This window comes from Hoplias malabaricus, chromosome 9, assembly GCF_029633855.1.
Source record: "Hoplias malabaricus isolate fHopMal1 chromosome 9, fHopMal1.hap1, whole genome shotgun sequence".
NCBI lineage: Eukaryota > Metazoa > Chordata > Actinopteri > Characiformes > Erythrinidae > Hoplias > Hoplias malabaricus.
The window spans coordinates 3,246,339-3,266,338 of record NC_089808.1 but is presented as its reverse complement, the minus strand read 5'-3'; the positions used below and the strand labels follow the sequence as shown (position 1 = coordinate 3,266,338).

Below are 20,000 nucleotides of genomic sequence, written 5' to 3'. Positions count from 1 at the left end.
CTACAAACACTGATACATTTACTAGAACCTGAAAGGATACTCTGTCTCACCCTCACAACACACACACACACACACACACACACAACTAACATCCCTGTTCCACCTCATTTAAGGCACACTGAATAAATTAACACATGCTTAGGCAGGTTGAATAAAAGCAATTTTCCCTAAGGCAGAGGTCTACAGCATACACACGCTTACAAGATTTCAGATTTTACACACACACACACACCTCTCTCTCTCTCTCTCTTTCTCTCTCTCTCTCCCTTTCTCTCTCTCTCTGTCCTCTCTCTCTCTCTCTCTCTTTCTCTCTCTCTCTCCCTTTCCCTCTCTCTCCGTCTCTCTGTCCTCTCTCTCCCTTTCTCTCTCTCTCTCTCTGTCCTCTCTCTCCCTTTCTCTCTCTCTCCGTCTCTCTGTCCTCTCTCTCCCTCTCTCCCTTTCTCTGTCTCTCTGTCCTCTCTCTCTCCCCCCCCCCCCTCTCTCTCTCTCTCTCTCTCTTCTTCCCTTTTGCTCTCTGTCCTCTCTCTCTCTCTCCTCTCTGTCTCTCTCTCTCTCCCTTTCTCTCTCTCTCCGTCTCTCTGTCCTCTCTCTCCCTCTCTCTCTCTCTCTCTCCCCCCCCCTCTCTCTCTCTCTCTTCTTCCCTTTTGCTCTCTGTCCTCTCTCTCTCTCTCCTCTCTCTCTCTCTCTCTCTCCGTCTCTCTGTCCTCTCTCTCCCTCTCTCTCCTCTCTCTCTCCCCCTCCCCTCTCTCTCTCTCCTCTCTCTCCATCTCTGTCCTCTCTCTCTCCCTCTCTCTTTCTGTCTCTCTGTCCTCTCTCTCTCTCTCTCCTCTCTCTCTCCCCCTCCCCTCTCTCTCTCTCCTCTCTCTCCATCTCTGTCCTCTCTCTCTCCCTCTCTCTTTCTGTCTCTCTGTCCTCTCTCTCTCTCTCCCTCTCTCTCCCCTTCTCTGTCTCTCTCTCTCTCTGTCTCCTTCTTTGTCTCTCTCTCTCTGTCCGTCTCTCTCTCCCCTTCTCTGTCTCTCTCTCTCTCTCTCTCTCTCTCTCTCTCTCTCTCTCTCTCTCTCCTTCTCTGTCTCTCTCTCTCTCTCCTTCTCTGTCTCTCTCTCTCTCTCTCTCTCTCTCTCTCTCTCCTTCTCTGTCTCTCTCTCTCTCTCTCTCTCTCTCTCTCTCTCTCTCATGCATTAACATACCATGCCATCATTACATATAGGCAATGAAGCATGCATTCTAATCTAAAATAGAATTCCTTATGGTCACGATAAAGACTGCTCACACACATGCACGCCACAATCACACCACACACACACTTCAAGCGAATTACATATTCAGTGACCCCTAAAATCCCCTTCTGTATGATCCAAATCGTAGTATTTCTCATTTCTCCCACCTCTCTCTCTCGCTCTCTCTCTCTCTCTCTTTCTCTCTATTTATCTGTTTCCTGACACATTTGACGCTACTCACACTAAGTCAATCCCAGCCCGAGACAGCGGGGTTACAGCTGTGTCCAAGCCACTTACACCAGAGGAACCTGTCGTAAGACAAATAATGAACGAACTATTTCCAATAAAACGGCGGGTGAGTGTACAATTCCCTCTCTTACTTTCTTGACTTTGCTTTAAAGTCAATATCCAATATATTTGACAGCCAATTACTAACTGTAAGAAGCACTGAATTCTTCTAAATCATCCCAAACTACACCACTGTTATAGTTTAATTCACTCCGTGTCACAAGATGACAGAGAAATGTAGGGGAAAAAACCCAACCGAGCTTTGAGTGGTAAAGTAGTAATGCCTTTAATAAATCAGCATTAACTACAGAGTTGGAGAATATAAGAAATCTCTCTCCAGCAGCTTCTGAAGTTGTGTGAAATGCAGTGATGTTGGCCAGTAATCTTAAACATAGCAGTAGATGTATAATTAAAGGACTGCATTTTTTTATGTTATTGATGTATATCGTGGCGTTTGTGTTTATGGCCCTGTTAATTAAACCATATTGTCTCTTTACACTGGAAGACTTGTGACTTGTTTGAAGAAATCAATCTAGAGGGATGTGAGGTCAAAACATGTCAAAATAAAAGTTTGAGTTCATTTTAGAAATTTCCTTTCCAGACAGATAATTCATTCATTCATTCATTATCTGTAACCCTTATCCAGTTCAGGGTTGCGGTGGGTCCAGTGTCCTAGTGTCCTAGTGTTCCACGGACACTTTTGAGTCGCCAATCCACCTACCAACGTGTGTTTTTGGACTGTGGGAGGAAACCGGAGCACCCGGAGGAAACCCACGCAGACACAGGGAGAACACACCACACTCCTCACAGACAGTCACCCGGAGGAAACCCACGCGGACACAGAGAGAACACACCACACTCCTTACAGACAGTCACCCGGAGGAAACCCACGCAGACACAGAGAGAACACACCACACTCCTTACAGAAAGTCACCCGGAGGAAACCCACACAGACACAGAGAGAACACACCACACTCCTCACAGACAGTCACCCGGAGGAAACCCACGCAGACACAGAGAGAACACACCACACCCCTCACAGACAGTCACCCGGAGGAAACCCACGCAGACAGAGAGAGAACACACCACACTCCTCACAGACAGTCACCCGGAGGAAACCCACGCAGACACAGAGAGAACACACCACACTCCTTACAGAAAGTCACCCGGAGAAAACCCACACAGACACAGAGAGAACACACCACACTCCTCACAGACAGTCACCCGGAGGAAACCCACGCAGACACAGAGAGAACACACCACACTCCTTACAGAAAGTCACCCGGAGGAAACCCACGCAGACACAGGGAGAACACACCACACTCCTCACAGACAGTCACCCGGAGGAAACCCACGCAGACACAGGGAGAACACACCACACTCCTCACAGACAGTCACCCGGAGGAAACCCACACAGACACAGGGAGAACACACCACACTCCTCACAGACAGTCACCCGGAGGAAACCCATGCAGACACAGAGAGAACACACCACACTCCTCACAGACAGTCACCCGGAGGAAACCCATGCAGACACAGAGAGAACACACCACACTCCTTACAGACAGTCACCCGGTGGAAACCCACGCAGACACAGGGAGAACACACCAACTCCTCACAGACAGTCACCCGGAGCGGGAATCGAACCCACAACCTCCAGGTCCCCGGTTAATATCCCTGTGATTGCAGCACTACAGTTGAGTTAGCGTTCAGTCAGAGCCAGTGTGAAACTGCTGTGAAAAGTACAGGAGATACATCCTTTTTAAGAACAACACCTGTTCACAGAATAGTTGAGAAGTCAGAAAATTGAGAGAGACAGCATTCTACAGGGACATTAGCATATGGCGAGTGGAGGAAAGCACAGACACAGACTCGAGGTGCTATGGGTCTGATATTAGACCTCCTGGACTTGTTTCTTGTTTCTAAGGAAATTGTAGACACCTGTATAATGGACCTGGGGGCTTTAATTTGTTACTGTTTACTTAGCAGGAGAATGAGAATATACACTTTCTGTGCAAAACAATCTCTCTCTGTCTGTCTCTCTATCTTTCAAAGTGTGTGTGTGGGTGTGTGTGCGTCTGACCTTGCGTTTTAGACCTCATCGATCTGCTCATCCTGTCAATCGATTTGTCGAGTCTGTTGGACCAATGATAAAGGTCTGGTGTGGAGTGGTCTTGTGTGTGTGTGTGTGTGTGTGTGTGTGTGTGTGTGTGTTTTAGTGCCAGTGACCCCGCTTCTTGCACAAATAAAATAAGTGTAGAAATATTAAAACACAACCTCTTACACAAACAAGCATTTAAGCCATAGTCTTATCATCGAAATCCAACCCCTGGTTGTTATCATTCACAGTTCAGTGGCAATTCAGTGAGAAATCGGTTCCACGCAAATTTCTATTACCTTAATTACAGCGTATTTATTTAAGTATTTATTTTTATTTATTTTTTAGTCAGGTGTTTGGAAGTGTGCTTGTTTGTTTTTGCACAGGAGGTATGAGGCTAATGCTAACTAATGCTAACCAACGCTAACCAATGGTGGAAGCTTCTCCCAAACGAACAACCACGTAAACTCCAGGCCAATCTCATTACACACTTGTCTCAAACTGCACTGAGCTCTTTATCCTTATGTGGCAATATTTCAGAGAGTCCAAGTCAATATTCCCTAGAAAGGAAAACTCTTGTTTGAAGATGGTTGCTGCTACTGTTTCTCTCTGTGATCAAAGGTCAGAAACCAGATGGGTGAGTTTATAAGAGATTAATCTTAACAGCTCTACGTTGTTTGACATGCCTCAAAGTAATCTATGTATCGTTCCTCTCAGGGGGAAAAGAAAAGAACAGAAAAAAAGCACTACTCTACGAGGAAGTGCATCACATCAATGGTGCATTGATACACTGTGTCCTTGTTAAAACTGCATAAGCAAGCGTATATAAATCTGTATTAGAAATCCCTACACGGCACGGAGCAGACGTCTTTGTTATGAAAGGTGTAAAATTACAGGAACAAAATGAACTGTACCACACTTGGTCACATGTCACAATATGCGGGTGGATAACAGGAGACGACCTGCCCCCACTCTTTCAAATAATATACTTTCTTTCTCTGTCTAACCAGTTCCCCCCTCCCCTCTTACTCACTCCCAGCTGTACACTGGTTTCTCTCTCTCTCTTTCTCTCTCTGTATATCTCTCTCTATCTCTGTCTGCCTGTCTGTTGGTCTCTCTCTCTCTCTGTCTATGTCTCTCTCTGTCTGTTTCTCTCTCTCTCTCTCTCTCTTTCTCTGTCTGTCTGTCTGTCTCTCTCTCTCTCTTTCTCTGTCTGTGTCTCCCTCTCTGTCTGTCTGTCTCTCTCTCTCTCTCCCTCTCTGTCTGTGTCTCTCTCCCTCTCTGTCTGCCTGTCTCCCTCTCTCTGTCTCTCTCTCTCTCTGTCTGTCTCTCACTTTCTCTCTCTCTCTCTCTCCCTCTCTGTCTGTCTGTCTCTCACTTTCTCTCTCTCTCTCTCTCTGTCTGTGTGTCTCTCTCTCTCCCTCTCTGTCTGTCTATGTCTCTCACTTTCTCTCTCTCTCTCTCTCTCTCTCTCTCTCTCTCTCTCTCTCTCATTCCTATGTGTGAGAAAAGATGCTACAATAACATCCAGACCATTGATCTGAATTAAGTTTGATGGTTTTGAACACGTGGGGGAAACTGCAGATGAACATAATGTACTCTGTACGAGTTAGAAATAGAGTTTTAAGTGTGGGGAGTTGACAAGCAGCATGTTTGCATTGGCCCGCCTTCGCTCCTTCTGGCTTCACATTGTTTTAAAAACAACCCGCAGAAACATGACCTTTAACTGGATGGTCTTCTCTGATAAAACTCACAGTCAGCTAAAGCCAGGTTTGAATCGGAGGAGGGGGGGTGGGGTAAGGAACATCGCACCTAAAACCTAGAACCCAAAACATTACAGCTGTCATAGTCTCAGAGTCTGACAAAAACAATGATCTGGCAGAGAAAGGCACCTTTACACTCTGATTAAACATTCATAAACACTTTAATGAAAAGGAATGCAGCAATGTGATTCAACTGCTCTGATTCCACATTAGATTAGAAACGACTATTATGGATTAGAGGATTCGTGAAACCAAACCATGAGTCAGTTTCTAGACATGGATATCATTATTACTGATTTCCAATCAGTTACATCAACAGTTCAATCAACTACAATCATTATCTGTAACCCTTATCCAGTTCAGGGTCGCGGTGGGTCCAGAGCCTACCTGGAATCATTGGGCGCAAGGCGGGAACACACCCTGGAGGGGGCGCCAGTCCTTCACAGGGCTCAAAGGAAAGGCACGGATGGGAACCCACGATCTTCGGTTTACGAGACCGACGCCTTGCCACTTGGCCACCGTGCCTCAATCAACTACAAATAATTCAAAAACCCTACCCTGGAAATTGGACTCAAGGTTCAGACCCTGGATTATTGTAATATCCAGAGAACGTTGTGTTTATTTTTGGGGTTAAATTGAACTGTCTAGCAGTATTTTCACTACTTTGACGAGTAGACACTTGTTAAGGCACTGAATCGTTAAAAGATTGGCTGTGAATTCCCACTCACCAATAATATAGTAGTCCTGCATGGTTTTGAACTCGTGTCCCCAGAGGTTGGGTGAGTACTCCTGGAACTTGATGGTGAAGCGCATGTCACTGGTGGGTTTGTCACAGGTCAGGAGCAGGTTGGGAGCGCTGGTCACCTCGCATCTGTCCGCCTGTTCCCGAGACGTCACCAGGTACAGCTTGTAGTACTCGTACTCCTCTGGAGCTCGAGGTCCAGGGGGGTCAGACGCTGGGCAGATGAGGTCCAGACGATCCCCGATCTGGGGGTACAGGACATAGCCCCTATCATCGCTAAACCTGAGAAGGGAGAGAGGAAGAAAACAACAGAGAGAAACATACATTAAAGGTTGCTTTAGCTGATAGATACAAACAGCAGAAACGGTAACACCTTCACAGAGTCAGAGAGGGTTTAGATATGGTGCGTGTGGATACCCGTGTTTGCGAGACTGTGCTACGGCAATGCTCTAAAATGGTCGCATTCTCTTGTGGTCAGTTGAGCTGGCAGATTCTCACAAAACCAAATGCACTAAAAACTAGAGCTGAAGCGTAAGTGTGGGCCAGTGAAGTGTAGGACGCACACATATACCTTCCCAGAATGCCCTATGGAAGATGCTTTAGGAAAACCGTGACATTTAACAGTGGAACAAAAGCAACAAAATGGACACCGAGGAGTGCAGTCGCTTCATTCCATTATTCATCCGTCATCTACTTTTTTATTTCCCTATTCAACTGTTTTTTAGGGAACAGTGTCTGCGTGGGTTTCCTCCGGGTGACTGTCTGTGAGGAGTGTGGTGTGTTCTCCCTGTGTCAGCATGGGTTTCCTCCGGGTGACTGTCTGTGAAGAGTGTGGTGTGTTCTCCCTGTGTCTGCGTGGGTTTCCTCCGGGTGACTGTCTGTGAAGAGTGTGGTGTGTTCTCGCTGTGTCTGCGTGGGTTTTCTCCGGGTGACTGTCTGTGAGGAGTGTGGTGTGTTCTCCCTGTGTCTGCGTGGGTTTCCTCCGGGTGACTGTCTGTGAGGAGTGTGGTGTGTTCTCCCTGTGTCTGCGTGGGTTTCCTCCGGGTGACTGTCTGTGAGGAGTGTGGTGTGTTCTCTCTGTGTCTGCGTGGGTTTCCTCCGGGTGACTGTCTGTGAGGAGTGTGGTGTGTTCTCTCTGTGTCTGCGTGGGTTTCCTCCAGGTGACTGTCTGTGAGGAGTGTGGTGTGTTCTCCCTGTGTCTGCGTGGGTTTCCTCCGGGTGACTGTCTGTGAGGAGTGTGGTGTGTTCTCCCTGTGTCTGTGTGGGTTTCCTCCAGGTGACTGTCTGTGAGGAGTGTGGTGTGTTCTCTCTGTGTCTGTGTGGGTTTCCTCCAGGTGACTGTCTGTGAGGAGTGTGGTGTGTTCTCTCTGTGTCTGTGTGGGTTTCCTCCAGGTGACTGTCTGTGAGGAGTGTGGTGTGTTCTCCCTGCACACAAGGTCTTCTTTTTAAAAAACACTGTATTCTCTGCTGATTCCTCTGTCTCTAAATAACTCTAAATGTTTCCAAACACACATGCATGAAGAACGCATGATTCCCTTCATGCAGACTAATGACTAAACCGCTCAAAGCTCCGAGGCCTAATTATCATTTCAACACTTCTTACAGGCTGTTGGCAGTAGCCGTGCTGTTCACACTGCTCACACTGCTCTGGGAGCAGTTCATGAGAACCCTCCCAGCTACTGATTGGAGAAAGGAACTGATCTGAGGTGAAAGTGGGGTCATTTCTTCTATCTCACTGTTAAACCCTTTAGAAGGAATTTACACTGAAACAAATTGAAGCTGTCGCGCCTGTTCTGGAGTAGCTTCTGCGTTAGCACCTGAATGGCTTGAGAAGGCAATGAAACTCCAGAGGAACCTGAAGATATTGTAAGACTCTGGCATCTCCCCCTGAAGTAATATCACACTTCAATGCTTAGATAAGAGGCTGGACTGGATGTATTAGGTGTAACATATACGTCATTGTATGGTAAATTTGGCGTAGTATTAAAAATGACATCTGTTATTATACTGAACAAAGTTAAGTGGTTTGAAAATATCAGGTGAGAAAAATGCATTAATCTCTGCATTTATCACAAGTTTTGTTCTGTTTCTTGGGGATAATATTGTATTCAAAAATCAGTGTGAGTTTGTGTAGATGATTTAAACATGATTCAGTGTATTTTACATATTATTTGTTTACTTTTCCTTTTTATAAATTCTTTATCTGTAACCCTTATCCAGTTCAGGGTCGCGGTGGGTCCAGAGTCTACCTGGAATCATGGGGCACAAGGCGGGAATACACCCTGGAGGGGGCGCCAGTCCTTCACAGGGCAACACACACACACATTCACTCACACACTCACACCTACGGACACTTTTGAGTCACCAATTCACCTACCAACGTGTGTTTTTGGACTGTGGGAGGAAACCAGAACACCCGGAGGAAACCCACGCGGACACAGAGAGAACACACCACACTCCTCACAGACAGTTACCCGGAGGAAACCCACGCAGACACAGGGAGAACACACCACACTCCTCACAGACAGTCACCCGGAGGAAACCCACGCGGACACAGAGAGAACACACCACACTCCTCACAGACAGTCACCCGGAGGAAACCCACGCGGACACAGCGAGAACACACCACACTCCTCACAGACAGTCACCAGGAGGAAACCCACGCAGACACAGGGAGAACACACCACACTCCTCACAGACAGTCACCCGGAGCGGGAATCGAACCCACAACCTCCAGGTGTGTGTGTGTTTAAGGAAGCCAGTTTCCTGCACCGCTGAATCTGGTCAGAGATTATCTGTCTGCATTTGTAGCTAACAATACACTCTTAACACAGTCTACAGTTAGGCTTCCTATCTTCACCTCTGCCCCCAAAACACACATATCGCACACACAGTTATGGAAATTTGCCCAAGAACAAACATGAATCAACAGGTTTTCCTGAGTGTGCTACCACCCAACACAAAGAAGGAAAGAAAGAAAAAAGAAAAACATTCTGTTGGTGCAGGTGCACCAAAGATTTGCACGTAGAGAGACCCGCATACAAACACAACGAGCACATACCCCTTAACACCTCTCACACATGGTAGTATTTCCTGTTAGGTGTATTTTTGCAAGTTATCTGACCGAGGGAGGCCCTGTCACAGTCTACTTGTGCTGGAGAATGGATAAGCAAACATCCTGCCTCTGTAGACTACACTAGGTAAAGACAGAGGCAGAAAGGAGGCCAAGGGGGTGAAAGAGAGAAACCCTGTGAAAGAGGAACATGGGAGAGAGTGATGTAGAGATAGAAAGAGAGGAACCGGGAAGAGTAAAAAGGGGAGCGATATGCTCCAGAGGGATGTCTGACGGGGGTGAATGTGTGCACCAGTTGCGCATTTTTGGAGTATTTCAATTGGTCACGCTGTGGTTTTGTGACAAGAAGCTGGTGTATTTAAAAGACATCAGAAAATGAATATAATTTTAAAAAATGGTGATTAATAATATTGTGCCAGTCGCAGTTAAATGTGTGTTTTAATGCAGTTGAATATTATGAAATAACATGAGATAGTAATAGAGGATCTTTTTAGTGTGTTCAGTAAATAAACAGAATATAGGGCTCAGTGTAGTTTGGGAAAATTAATCAAAATAGACATTCAGAACTTCTAATCGACTTAATCTTGTCTATATCGATGATATTGATTCATTCATTCATTATCTGTAACCCTTATCCAGTTCAGGGTCACGGTGGGTCCAGAGCCTACCTGGAATCATTGGGCGCAAGGCGGGAATACACCCTGGAGGGGGCGCCAGTCCTTCACAGGGCAACACACACACACACACAAACACACGGACACTTGAGTCGCCAAATCACCTACCAACGTGTGTTTTGGACTGTTGGAGGAAACCGGAGCACCCGGAGGAAACCCACGCAGACACAGGGAGAACACACCACACTCCTCAAAGACAGTCACCCGGAGGAAACTCACGCAGGCACAGAGAGAACACACCACACTCCTCATAGACAGTCACCCGGAGGAAACCCACACAGACACAGGGAGAACACACCACACTCCTCACATACAGTCACCCGGAGGAAACCCACGCAGACACAGGGAGAACACACCACACTCCTCACAGACAGTCACCCGGAGGAAACCCATGCAGACACAGGGAGAACACACCACACTCCTCATAGACAGTCACCCGGAGGAAACCCACACAGACACAGGGAGAACACACCACACTCCTCACATACAGTCACCCGGAGGAAACCCACGCAGACACAGGGAGAACACACCACACTCCTCACAGACAGTCACCCGGAGGAAACCCACACAGACACAGAGAGAACACACCACACTCCTCACAGACAGTCACCCGGAGGAAACCCACACAGACACAGGGAGAACACACCACACTCCTCACAGACAGTCACCCGGAGGAAACCCACACAGACACAGAGAGAACACACCACACTCCTCACAGAGAGTCACCCGGAGGAAACCCACACAGACACAGGGAGAACACACCACACTCCTCACAGACAGTCACCCGGAGGAAACCCATGCAGACACAGGGAGAACACACCACACTCTTCACAGACAGTCACCCGGAGGAAACCCACGCAGACACAGGGAGAACATACCACACTCCTCACAGACAGTCACACAGAGCGGGAATCGAACCCACAACATACAGGTCCCTGGAGCTGTGTGACTGCGACACCTACCTGCTGCACCACCGTGCTGCCCTATATCATCAATCGGTACTATCCCTTTAAAACCTCGCTACCAAGCTGTAGTCACGTGCCCCTATCTGCCACATGGAAGCAACCTAAATGCCGAGGCTGACCAAGCGACTCGAGCAGCTCGTACCAAAGACAATCTGTTGTTTGGACGTGATGTTTTTTTTACTACAATTAAGACGACGCTGAACAAAAAGAAATCAAGAAGTAAACACTGAGAAAAAAACGGTTTCACAATCACTCACTAAATATAAACAGTGCTCAAATAACAAGAGAGGAACAAGCTCCCAGCGACATATCAGCTTTAGGACTGGAGCACAAGCCTCGTCACTGATCTACAAGGGTCAAAAATACAAAAACAAAATAATCGTTCATTAATTATAATCGTGATAATGATCTGTGCTCATATCGCCCACCACTAACACAACAATCTGTAATCTACTTACAATATAAGCCAAAGCTATCTATATTAAAAATGACTTTCTTTAAAGGTAAATGCATCCAAATGGTTGGTTGGTAATCGACGATAAGCTCCAGATGCAGTAGTCGATGCAGAGATTAGCTGAAAAGAACACTGGAGTCTCTCTTTTAAAAGGTTTTAGAGAAAAACAAGTGAACATTATACACAGGTATGAGATAATGGACAGAATAGCACAATGTGTAACTAAAGAAGTACTAAGATAACAGCAGACCTCGAGAGAGAGTGGGGAAAAGGAGAGAGAAACAGATATTTAAGCGCTTGAGGAACAGACAGAGGCAACAGGGAAAGAATAGAAAGTGGGAGAGGGAAAGACCAACAAAGGCCTAAAGAGAGAGGGAAAGAGAGAGCGAGGATGAGAAGCAGACGAGTTCAGGCAGTGCTGTTGACACGGTCACACTAGTCTGATCTAAAGCTCTGCAGCTTCCCACTGACACTCCTTCCCTTATCAGCCCATTCACACCTCCCTCTCTCTCTCTCTCTCTCTACCTCCCTCCTACCTCTCTCTCTCGCTCTCTCTCACCTTCCCTTCTGTGCCCTCACCACTAGTTTGCATCCAGATGGATACATGCATTCTCACTCGCACACATTTTCTCTTTCACACACTCTCTCCCAACTACAAAGACACTGAACACAGACTGGGAATGAACCAGATCAGCCTTCTCTCTCCTGATTTCTGAATCGGTGTAAAGTAATAAGACAGTAGTGGATCTCATGGCTGATCATAAATGGTCAATCTGAGTTATTGTCTGTCCTGTCTGTTTTAAATGCACTATAAACATGTTCAAACTGAACATTGTGCCATTGTAATTGGCCCGTCTTTCAAAGTTTTATCTCATTCGAATTCTAATAACTGGTTAATGGAAACACAGAGTAAGGTTCCTTTAAGATGATCATACACCAACCTTGTGTTCCTCAGTCTTTTATTTATATTATTGAAAATGTACAATGTTTTATATTGATCTGGAGAAAGAAACAATACAGCAATTGGACTGGGTCAGCGTAGGGCTGGACTGTCTGTGAGGAGTGTGGTGTGTTCTCTCTGTGTCTGCGTGGGTTTCCTCCGGGTGACTGTCTGTGAGGAGTGTGGTGTGTTCTCTCTGTGTCTGCGTGGGTTTCCTCCGGGTGACTGTCTGTGAGGAGTGTGGTGTGTTCTCTCTGTGTCTGCGTGGGTTTCCTCCGGGTGACTGTCTGTGAGGAGTGTGGTGTGTTCTCTCTGTGTCTGCGTGGGTTTCCTCCGGGTGACTGTCTGTGAGGAGTGTGGTGTGTTCTCTCTGTGTCTGCGTGGGTTTCCTCCGGGTGACTGTCTGTGAGGAGTGTGGTGTGTTCTCTCTGTGTCTGCGTGGGTTTCCTCCGGGTGACTGTCTGTGAGGAGTGTGGTGTGTTCTCTCTGTGTCTGCGTGGGTTTCCTCCGGGTGACTGTCTGTGAGGAGTGTGGTCTGTTCTCTCTGTGTCCGCGTGGGTTTCCTCCAGGTGACTGTCTGTGAGGAGTGTGGTGTGTTCTCCCTGTGTCTGCGTGGGTTTCCTCCGGGTGCTCTGGTTTCCTCCCACAGTCCAAAAACACACGTTGGTAGGTGGATTGGCGACTCAAAAAGTGTCTGTAGGTGTGAGTGTGTGAGCGAATGTGTGTTGCCCTGTGAAGGACTGGCGCCCCCTCCAGGGTGTATTCTTGCCTTGCGCCCAATGATCCCAGGTAGTTACAGATAATGAATGAATGATTTTTAAACACATTTTCAGTATTTCAGTATACATTATTTACAACATCTATAACTGACTGACGTTCATTACAGGGTGCTGTCGTCAGTTCAGCGCACCCTATTTATAATTTAATTAAAAAATATTAATATTTACAAAGCCAATAGGTCGAATTGTGATGTCATGTTTTGTGTTTGCTCTTATCAATACCAGAATTATATCGTACAGACCTACATTTAAAAGCATTGTGATATAAACAACACACCATAGGCCAACATACGTCAGTTCAGTGATACTCGGTAGGTCCAGGTCCAACGTAAATGCGTGTTCTGCATCTCCTGGTCTAGTCAACAATAACGTTATTACTGGTGCCGACACTGGTGCAGTGAATCAGATCATCGCATTACTGCTACCAATTGTGCACACGCAGGCTTTCACCATGTGGTCTACTCAGCCGCTCCGAACATGGAGTTTGAAAACTTGCAGAAAGCTCCCAAATGTGTAATTACCGCAATTTCGAGCACAGGAACACATTAGCCCCCAATGACTGAACAACTGTCAAGCAACAATTTCTAATGAGCCTGTTCAAGGTTAAGCAAGCGCTCTGCAAATAATTAGAGAACATCCAGAGAGCGCTGTGAAAGCGGCTGTGATGTGAGCGCACGCGTGTCCAATCGGAGATACAAAGGGACACATGAGCCCGAAGACCGAAGCGAAACATCCGAGGCACAGGCTTAAAGATGTGTGTGTCCAAAAAAATAAGGCCTTTCAGAAGAAGCCTGTAATAATAAAACCCCACTGGGTTTGTGTGTGGATATGTTTTTTTTTTTCTCCCACTCTGAAAATCGCAGCAAATCTAATAGAAGACACAAAGCCGCCACTCAGGCCTCAAAGCAGAGATTAAAGTGAAATTATTACTTAGCCATCGTTCTGTTTACAATAATTACATGCGGGATAATGCATGTCTTCAAACCAATCCCTTTTTCATAAAGATGCTTCTCTCTCTCTCTTTCTCTCTCTCTCTTCATCCAGCACCCCCCCTCCTCCCTCTTCACTCTCTCTCTTTCTCTCTCTCTCTCTCTCTCTCTCTCTCTCTCTCCAGCACCCCCCCCCTCCCACTTCACTCTCTCTCCCTCTCTTTCAGTGCAACAATGCTGGTATTCATTCGGCCACACTTTGAAACATGGATTGGGGGGATGGAGGGGCCAGAGGTGACAGAGAAGTGTGTGTGTGTGTGTGTGTGTGTGTGTGCCCGGCTCTATTATGAGGGCAGAAACATCATTTTGTCAAACTCGACCGACGCCCTTCCCTGACCCTGACAGCTCCAGAAAAGAACCAAGTGTTAGTTTCACCATGTCCTCCCCTCCTCCACCGCTGACCCTCATCCCTCTCTCTATCTCTCCTTCCTTCATTACATTTCCCCCCTCCCTTCATCCCACTCTCATTTTTTCGCTCTCTTTCTCATTCTTTGCTCTTGCATTTCAAAGATTCCTCACAGGCAACTCGAGCCGGGCCCAGAAACACACTCGCCTGCACAGGTGCATGAGGGTGGGCCTCAGAAACCGTGTGTGTGTGTGTGTGTGTGTGTGTGTGTGAGACAAGAAGAGGTTCAAGCAAATTAATGAAGTATCATGACATTCCCTGCAAAGGAACAAAAACAAGTCGATAGTATCTCAGTTAACCCTTACATCTCTTGTGTTAATTATTAATGCTGTGCGCTAGGCTCTTATTTTAAAACGATTAACTAATTTAATGGTCATTTAAAGACCTATGAAATGGCATCTGAAACATTAGGCACTCAGAGGTTTGAGAGATATTTCCACTTCTTCTTTTAACACCATACAACAAAGGGCCAACATGTGTTAGTTTCATTCATGTGTTAGTTTCATTCATGTGTTAGTTTCATTCGGTAGTTCAGAAGCTGCCTTTTTAAAGCAATAACCGCAGCTTGAGAACACTACAACATCAGTTATACAACTCTAGCAACACAGAAAGTCTCTACTTATGGAGGGGCCTGGAGGTTGTGGGTTCGATTCCCGCTCCAGGTGACTGTCTGTGAGGAGTGTGGTGTGTTCTCCCTGTGTCTGTGTGGGTTTCCTCCGGGTGACTGTCTGTGAGGAGTGTGGTATGTTCTCTCTGTGTCTGTGTGGGTTTCCTCCGGGTGACTGTCTGTGAGGAGTGTGGTGTGTTCTCTCTGTGTCTGTGTGGGTTTCCTCCGGGTGACTGTCTGTGAGGAGTGTGGTGTGTTCTCCCTGTGTCTGCGTGGGTTTCCTCCGGGTGACTGTCTGTGAGGAGTGTGGTGTGTTCTCCCTGTGTCTGCGTGGGTTTCCTCCGGGTGACTGTCTGTGAGGAGTGTGGTGTGTTCTCCCTGTGTCTGCGTGGGTTTCCTCCGGGTGACTGTCTGTGAGGAGTGTGGTGTGTTCTCTCTGTGTCTGTGTGGGTTTCCTCCGGGTGACTGTCTGTGAGGAGTGTGGTGTGTTCTCTCTGTGTCTGCATGGGTTTCCTCCGGGTGACTGTCTGTGAGGAGTGTGGTGTGTTCTCCCTGTGTCTGCGTGGGTTTCCTCCGGGTGACTGTCTGTGAGGAGTGTGGTGTGTTCTCTCTGTGTCTGTGTGGGTTTCCTCCGGGTGACTGTCTGTGAGGAGTGTGGTGTGTTCTCCCTGTGTCTGCGTGGGTTTAAATTAAACCATTCTGGACGACTTCTGATTCTACTGTAGAACATGACGTTCTGTCTACAGTTGTTTAAACCCCTAGGACTCGCCAGTGGGACCAAACCATTACAACACATTTTATAACTGAGGAATTCTCAAACAGTTTCCCACTAAAGTACATGTAGTTACAGAACAATAAACTTTAGGATGTGAGTTTGGAATAATAAAGGGCTAGATTTTTCCTTTCCTAATGGCTCCTCTTACAGCGTTTTCCCAGATGCCGGAACATTCAGGAGCAGCATTTCCCATAGCTTTTCCATTCATTAGAGACCAATAAAGACTACAACGAATTCTGTTCTTTAATTACTTACTTAGTTCTTCCATTTTTGTTTTATTTCAAGCATCAGACAAATTTAAATCTAATATTGTTTGGAAAAAGCTACACAACTGTTAAAATAACACATTTTTAAATTGTTAAAGTTTGTCAAAGGTTAACTGTTCCTTACGCCATGAGCTCAGAGTGGTCCACACATCAGTTTTACACACAGAGGAAAAAACCCCACATTAGTTTTATGGACGGCACTAAAGAATTTATATTTATTACTGAGACTTAAAAGGTATTATGTGTTAATAATGTGCTGGAGTAGGGTGGCACGGTGGTGCAGCAGGTAGGTGTCGCAGTCACACAGCTCCAGGGGCTTGGAGGTTGTGGGTTTGAGTCCTGCTCCGGGTGACTGTCTGTGAGGAGTGTGGTGTGTTCTCCCTGTGTCTGCGTGGGTTTCCTCCGGGTGACTGTCCGTGAGGAGTGTGGTGTGTTCTCTCTGTGTCTGCATGGGTTTCCTCCGGGTGACTGTCCGTGAGGAGTGTGGTGTGTTCTCCCTGTGTCTGCGTGGGTTTCCTCCGGGTGACTGTCTGTGAGGAGTGTGGTGTGTTCTCCCTGTGTCTGCGTGGGTGTCCTCTGGGTGACTGTCTGTGAGGAGTGTGGTGTGTTCTCCCTGTGTCTGCGTGGGTTTCCTCCGGGTGCTCCGGTTTCCTCCCACTGTCCAAAAACACACGTTGGTAGGTGGATTGGCGACTCAAAAGTGTCCGTAGGTGTGAGTGTGTGAGTGAATGTGTTGCCCTGTGAAGGACCCACCGCGACCCTGAACTGGATAAGGGTTACAGATAATGAATGAATGAATGAATGAATAATATGCTGGAGTTTAAATTGTTAAGATGAGAACCTGAAGAGGAGTTAAATAAACGTGCCACACAACCATCCAGTGGGTTACAGGTTCAAGTTCCAGGCCTCTACTCAAGAGAAATGAGATTAAACATCAAACACCTGTGGCTTTTATTATCCCTGCCTTCTCTAGTTCTTTTGCCCATCTCTCTCTCTCTCTCTCATGTGCTTTCCCTCCTCCGCTGAAGCAGATTAGAGTCTTGTCTTCTGAGCCCCACCTGAACAACTCCCCTGATTAACTCTCACTTTATCAGCCGGCAGAGAGAATTGAGAAATGAGACACTTCTATCTCTATCTCTTACACACAAACATACACTGCCAACTGAGACAATAACATTGTACGCTGCAAATTTAAAGCATAATGACTATGTACAATCCCTTCATGTAGAATTAGAAGTAATTGCATATGGAATACATTTTACTTTTGCAATTATAGCCGTGGGGCATAAACTCCCTCATACATACACATGTGGCATTAATGCGTATTGAAATTCACATGCGTGATGTCTACTTCCACATATGGGAAATTATCACAGGATTCCAGTGGACATACTTATAAATTATGAAAATTGTGGCAAACAAAATGAGTTATGTTGACAGAAAGTGAGGACGAGAGAGATAGAGGCAGACAGGGACAGAGAGAGAGAGAGAGAGAGAGAGAGAGAGAGAGAGAGAGAGGCAGACAGGGAGAGAGAGAGAGAGAAAGAGAGAGAGAGAGAGAGAAACAAGAGAGAGAGAGAGAGAGAGAGAGAAAGAGAGAGAAAGAGAGACAGAGAGAGAGAGAGAAACAAGAGAGAGAAAGAGAGAGAGAGAGAAAGAGAGAGAAAGAGAGACAGAGAGAGAGAGACAAGAGAGAGAGAGAGAGAGAAAGAGAGAGAGAGAGAGAGAGAGAAAGAGAGAGAGAGAGAGAGAGACAAGAGAGAGAGAGAGAGAGAGAAAGAGAGAGAGAGAGAGAGAAAGAGAGAGAGAGAGAGAGAGACAAGAGAGAGAGAGAGAGAGAGAGAGAGAGAGAGAGAGAGAGTAGTCATACTAGGCACACAAGGTTGAAATAAAGTCAAAGAAAGCTGGAAGTGCCGCTGGAATGTTTGTGGTAAGAAGAACGGCAGGAGTAATAGTTTCCATATGGAGACAGAGAGAGAGAGAGACAGGGAGGAGAGAGGGGGAGAGAGCGAGAGAGAGAGAGAGAAATAAAGAACAAGGGAATCGGAGAGGGGAAAAAGAGAAGAGAATAAAGACTAAAAAAGAGAAGGGCGTGATTGAAGACAGACTAAAGAAAGCGTGCAGAAAATGAATAAATGAATTTTAAAAGAGTGGTGTACATATGCATATGCAAAAGGAAGGTGAGTAGAGATAAAAGCTGTGAGTGTGAGCGTGTGTGTGTGTGTCGCTGTGGGACTCTGAAGGTAAGTGTGTCCTTGCCTCTGCTGCTGCACTGCCCCCCCACTCCCCCCTCGGTCCAGAGGCGGTCCAGACTGCCGCAGCGACGGTGTCACATCTCCTCCACATCACTCACGCTGTAACCACGGCGACACAGGATGCACACACCATGGCAGGCAAGCCGGCCTGTCTCCCCAACATGGACCATCCGAAACCACACTGTGGGCTTTAGCTCCAGCCCCTTCTGAAATCCATCCTAATTAACTTAACCATTAGAAGACACACTCATCACCTGCAATAACAAAATCACGCTGTGGTTTTACGTTCTTTATAGAAACAAGTGGAGAGACTTGTCCCAGTTTACGTACCACGTTTGTGTATATTCACATTAGTTTGTGGAGACAAAATATGGCAATATGTCATAAAGGTGAGTGTGTGTGTGTGTGTGTGTGTGTGTTTGATTTGCGCTGTGGTGAATTAAAGCCATGAAGCCATTTAGAGAGGTGAAGGTTGACGGAGGATCAACGTTCCAGACAAAAGTGAGAGAGCCCTGTTGTAACACACACACACACACACACACACAGTGTAGCTCCTTGTGGATTCCAGGGGTGTGAGGTGCATTTAGAAGCTAAAGTGTCTCTTTCAGCTCAGCTGGTGTTTGACCGTTAGCCTCTGTGTGTGTGTATGTGTGTGTTACCTTGTGTGTAGTTCTTTGCACATGTGTCTCTTTCAGCTCTTTCAGTGTGTGTGTTCCTCTCGGGGGAGCTGGCACCAGGTTAAACTCACTCTCTCAAACTTAACGGTCTGATTAAGAGAGGTTAGCGGAGGCCAGAGTCAGCCTGGGGCCGCGGAGGTCCGAAACCAGCCCCTGACCACCACCCCACTGTCCGCAGTCTCACCTGACAATCATACTGAGGACCTTCTGCTCTGGCAGGGCAGAGAGCATCCATCAGGCTCATAAACACCCATACACATGCCTCCAGATGGCTTCGGGGCCATTACGAGTTACTGCGGCATATTACAGAAACATGTAGCTAGCTGTCTGCGCGAGAACAACTGAAGAGAATTCTAAACAGGCCAAACAGCAGCTTGCAGTCCTACTAATAAACACGCTTGCCACTCAGCTATCTAAACTGGGCTCACTAATAGGAGAATAATCACCAGGTGCGAGGTTGTAATTGTCTCCGGAGTCATGCAAGAAACGCCTTTATGTCACAGAGCAACATTACAGCAATAAACCATTCAAGCGAACACGTGTCCACTACACAACAGAGGTCAAGCTTCCCCTACTGTCTTTTTTCACATATACCCAGAACTGTACAGGACCTGCATATGTACTCATTCATTCATTATCTGTAACCCTTATCCAGTTCAGGGTCGCGGTGGGTTCAGAGCCTACCTGGAATCATTGGGCGCAAGGCGGGAATACACCCTGGAGGGGGCGCCAGTCCTTCACAGGGCAACACACACACGCTCACACCTACGGACACTTTTGAGTCGCCAATCCACCTTCCAACGTGTGTTTTTGGACTGTGGGAGAAAACCCACGCAGACACAGGGAGAACACACCACACTCCTCACAGACAGTCACCCGGAGGAAACCCACGCAGACACAGAGAGAACACACCACACTCCTCACAGACAGTCACCCGGAGGAATCCCACGCAGACACAGAGAGAACACACCACACTCCTCACAGACAGTCACCCGGAGGAAACCCACGCAGACACAGGGAGAACACACCACA

At 46.9% G+C, this 20,000-nt stretch overlaps 1 protein-coding gene across 1 annotated transcript in view; it reads right to left on the bottom strand.

The window, feature by feature from the left end:
* Window positions 1-20,000, bottom strand: part of efnb3b (ephrin-B3b) — a 95,565-nt gene that overhangs the window by 42,635 nt on the left and 32,930 nt on the right. The window contains exon 2 of the mRNA XM_066681444.1: window positions 6,095-6,390. Coding sequence (XP_066537541.1) covers window positions 6,095-6,390 — 296 coding nt within the window. The remainder of the gene's footprint in view (window positions 1-6,094; window positions 6,391-20,000) is intronic.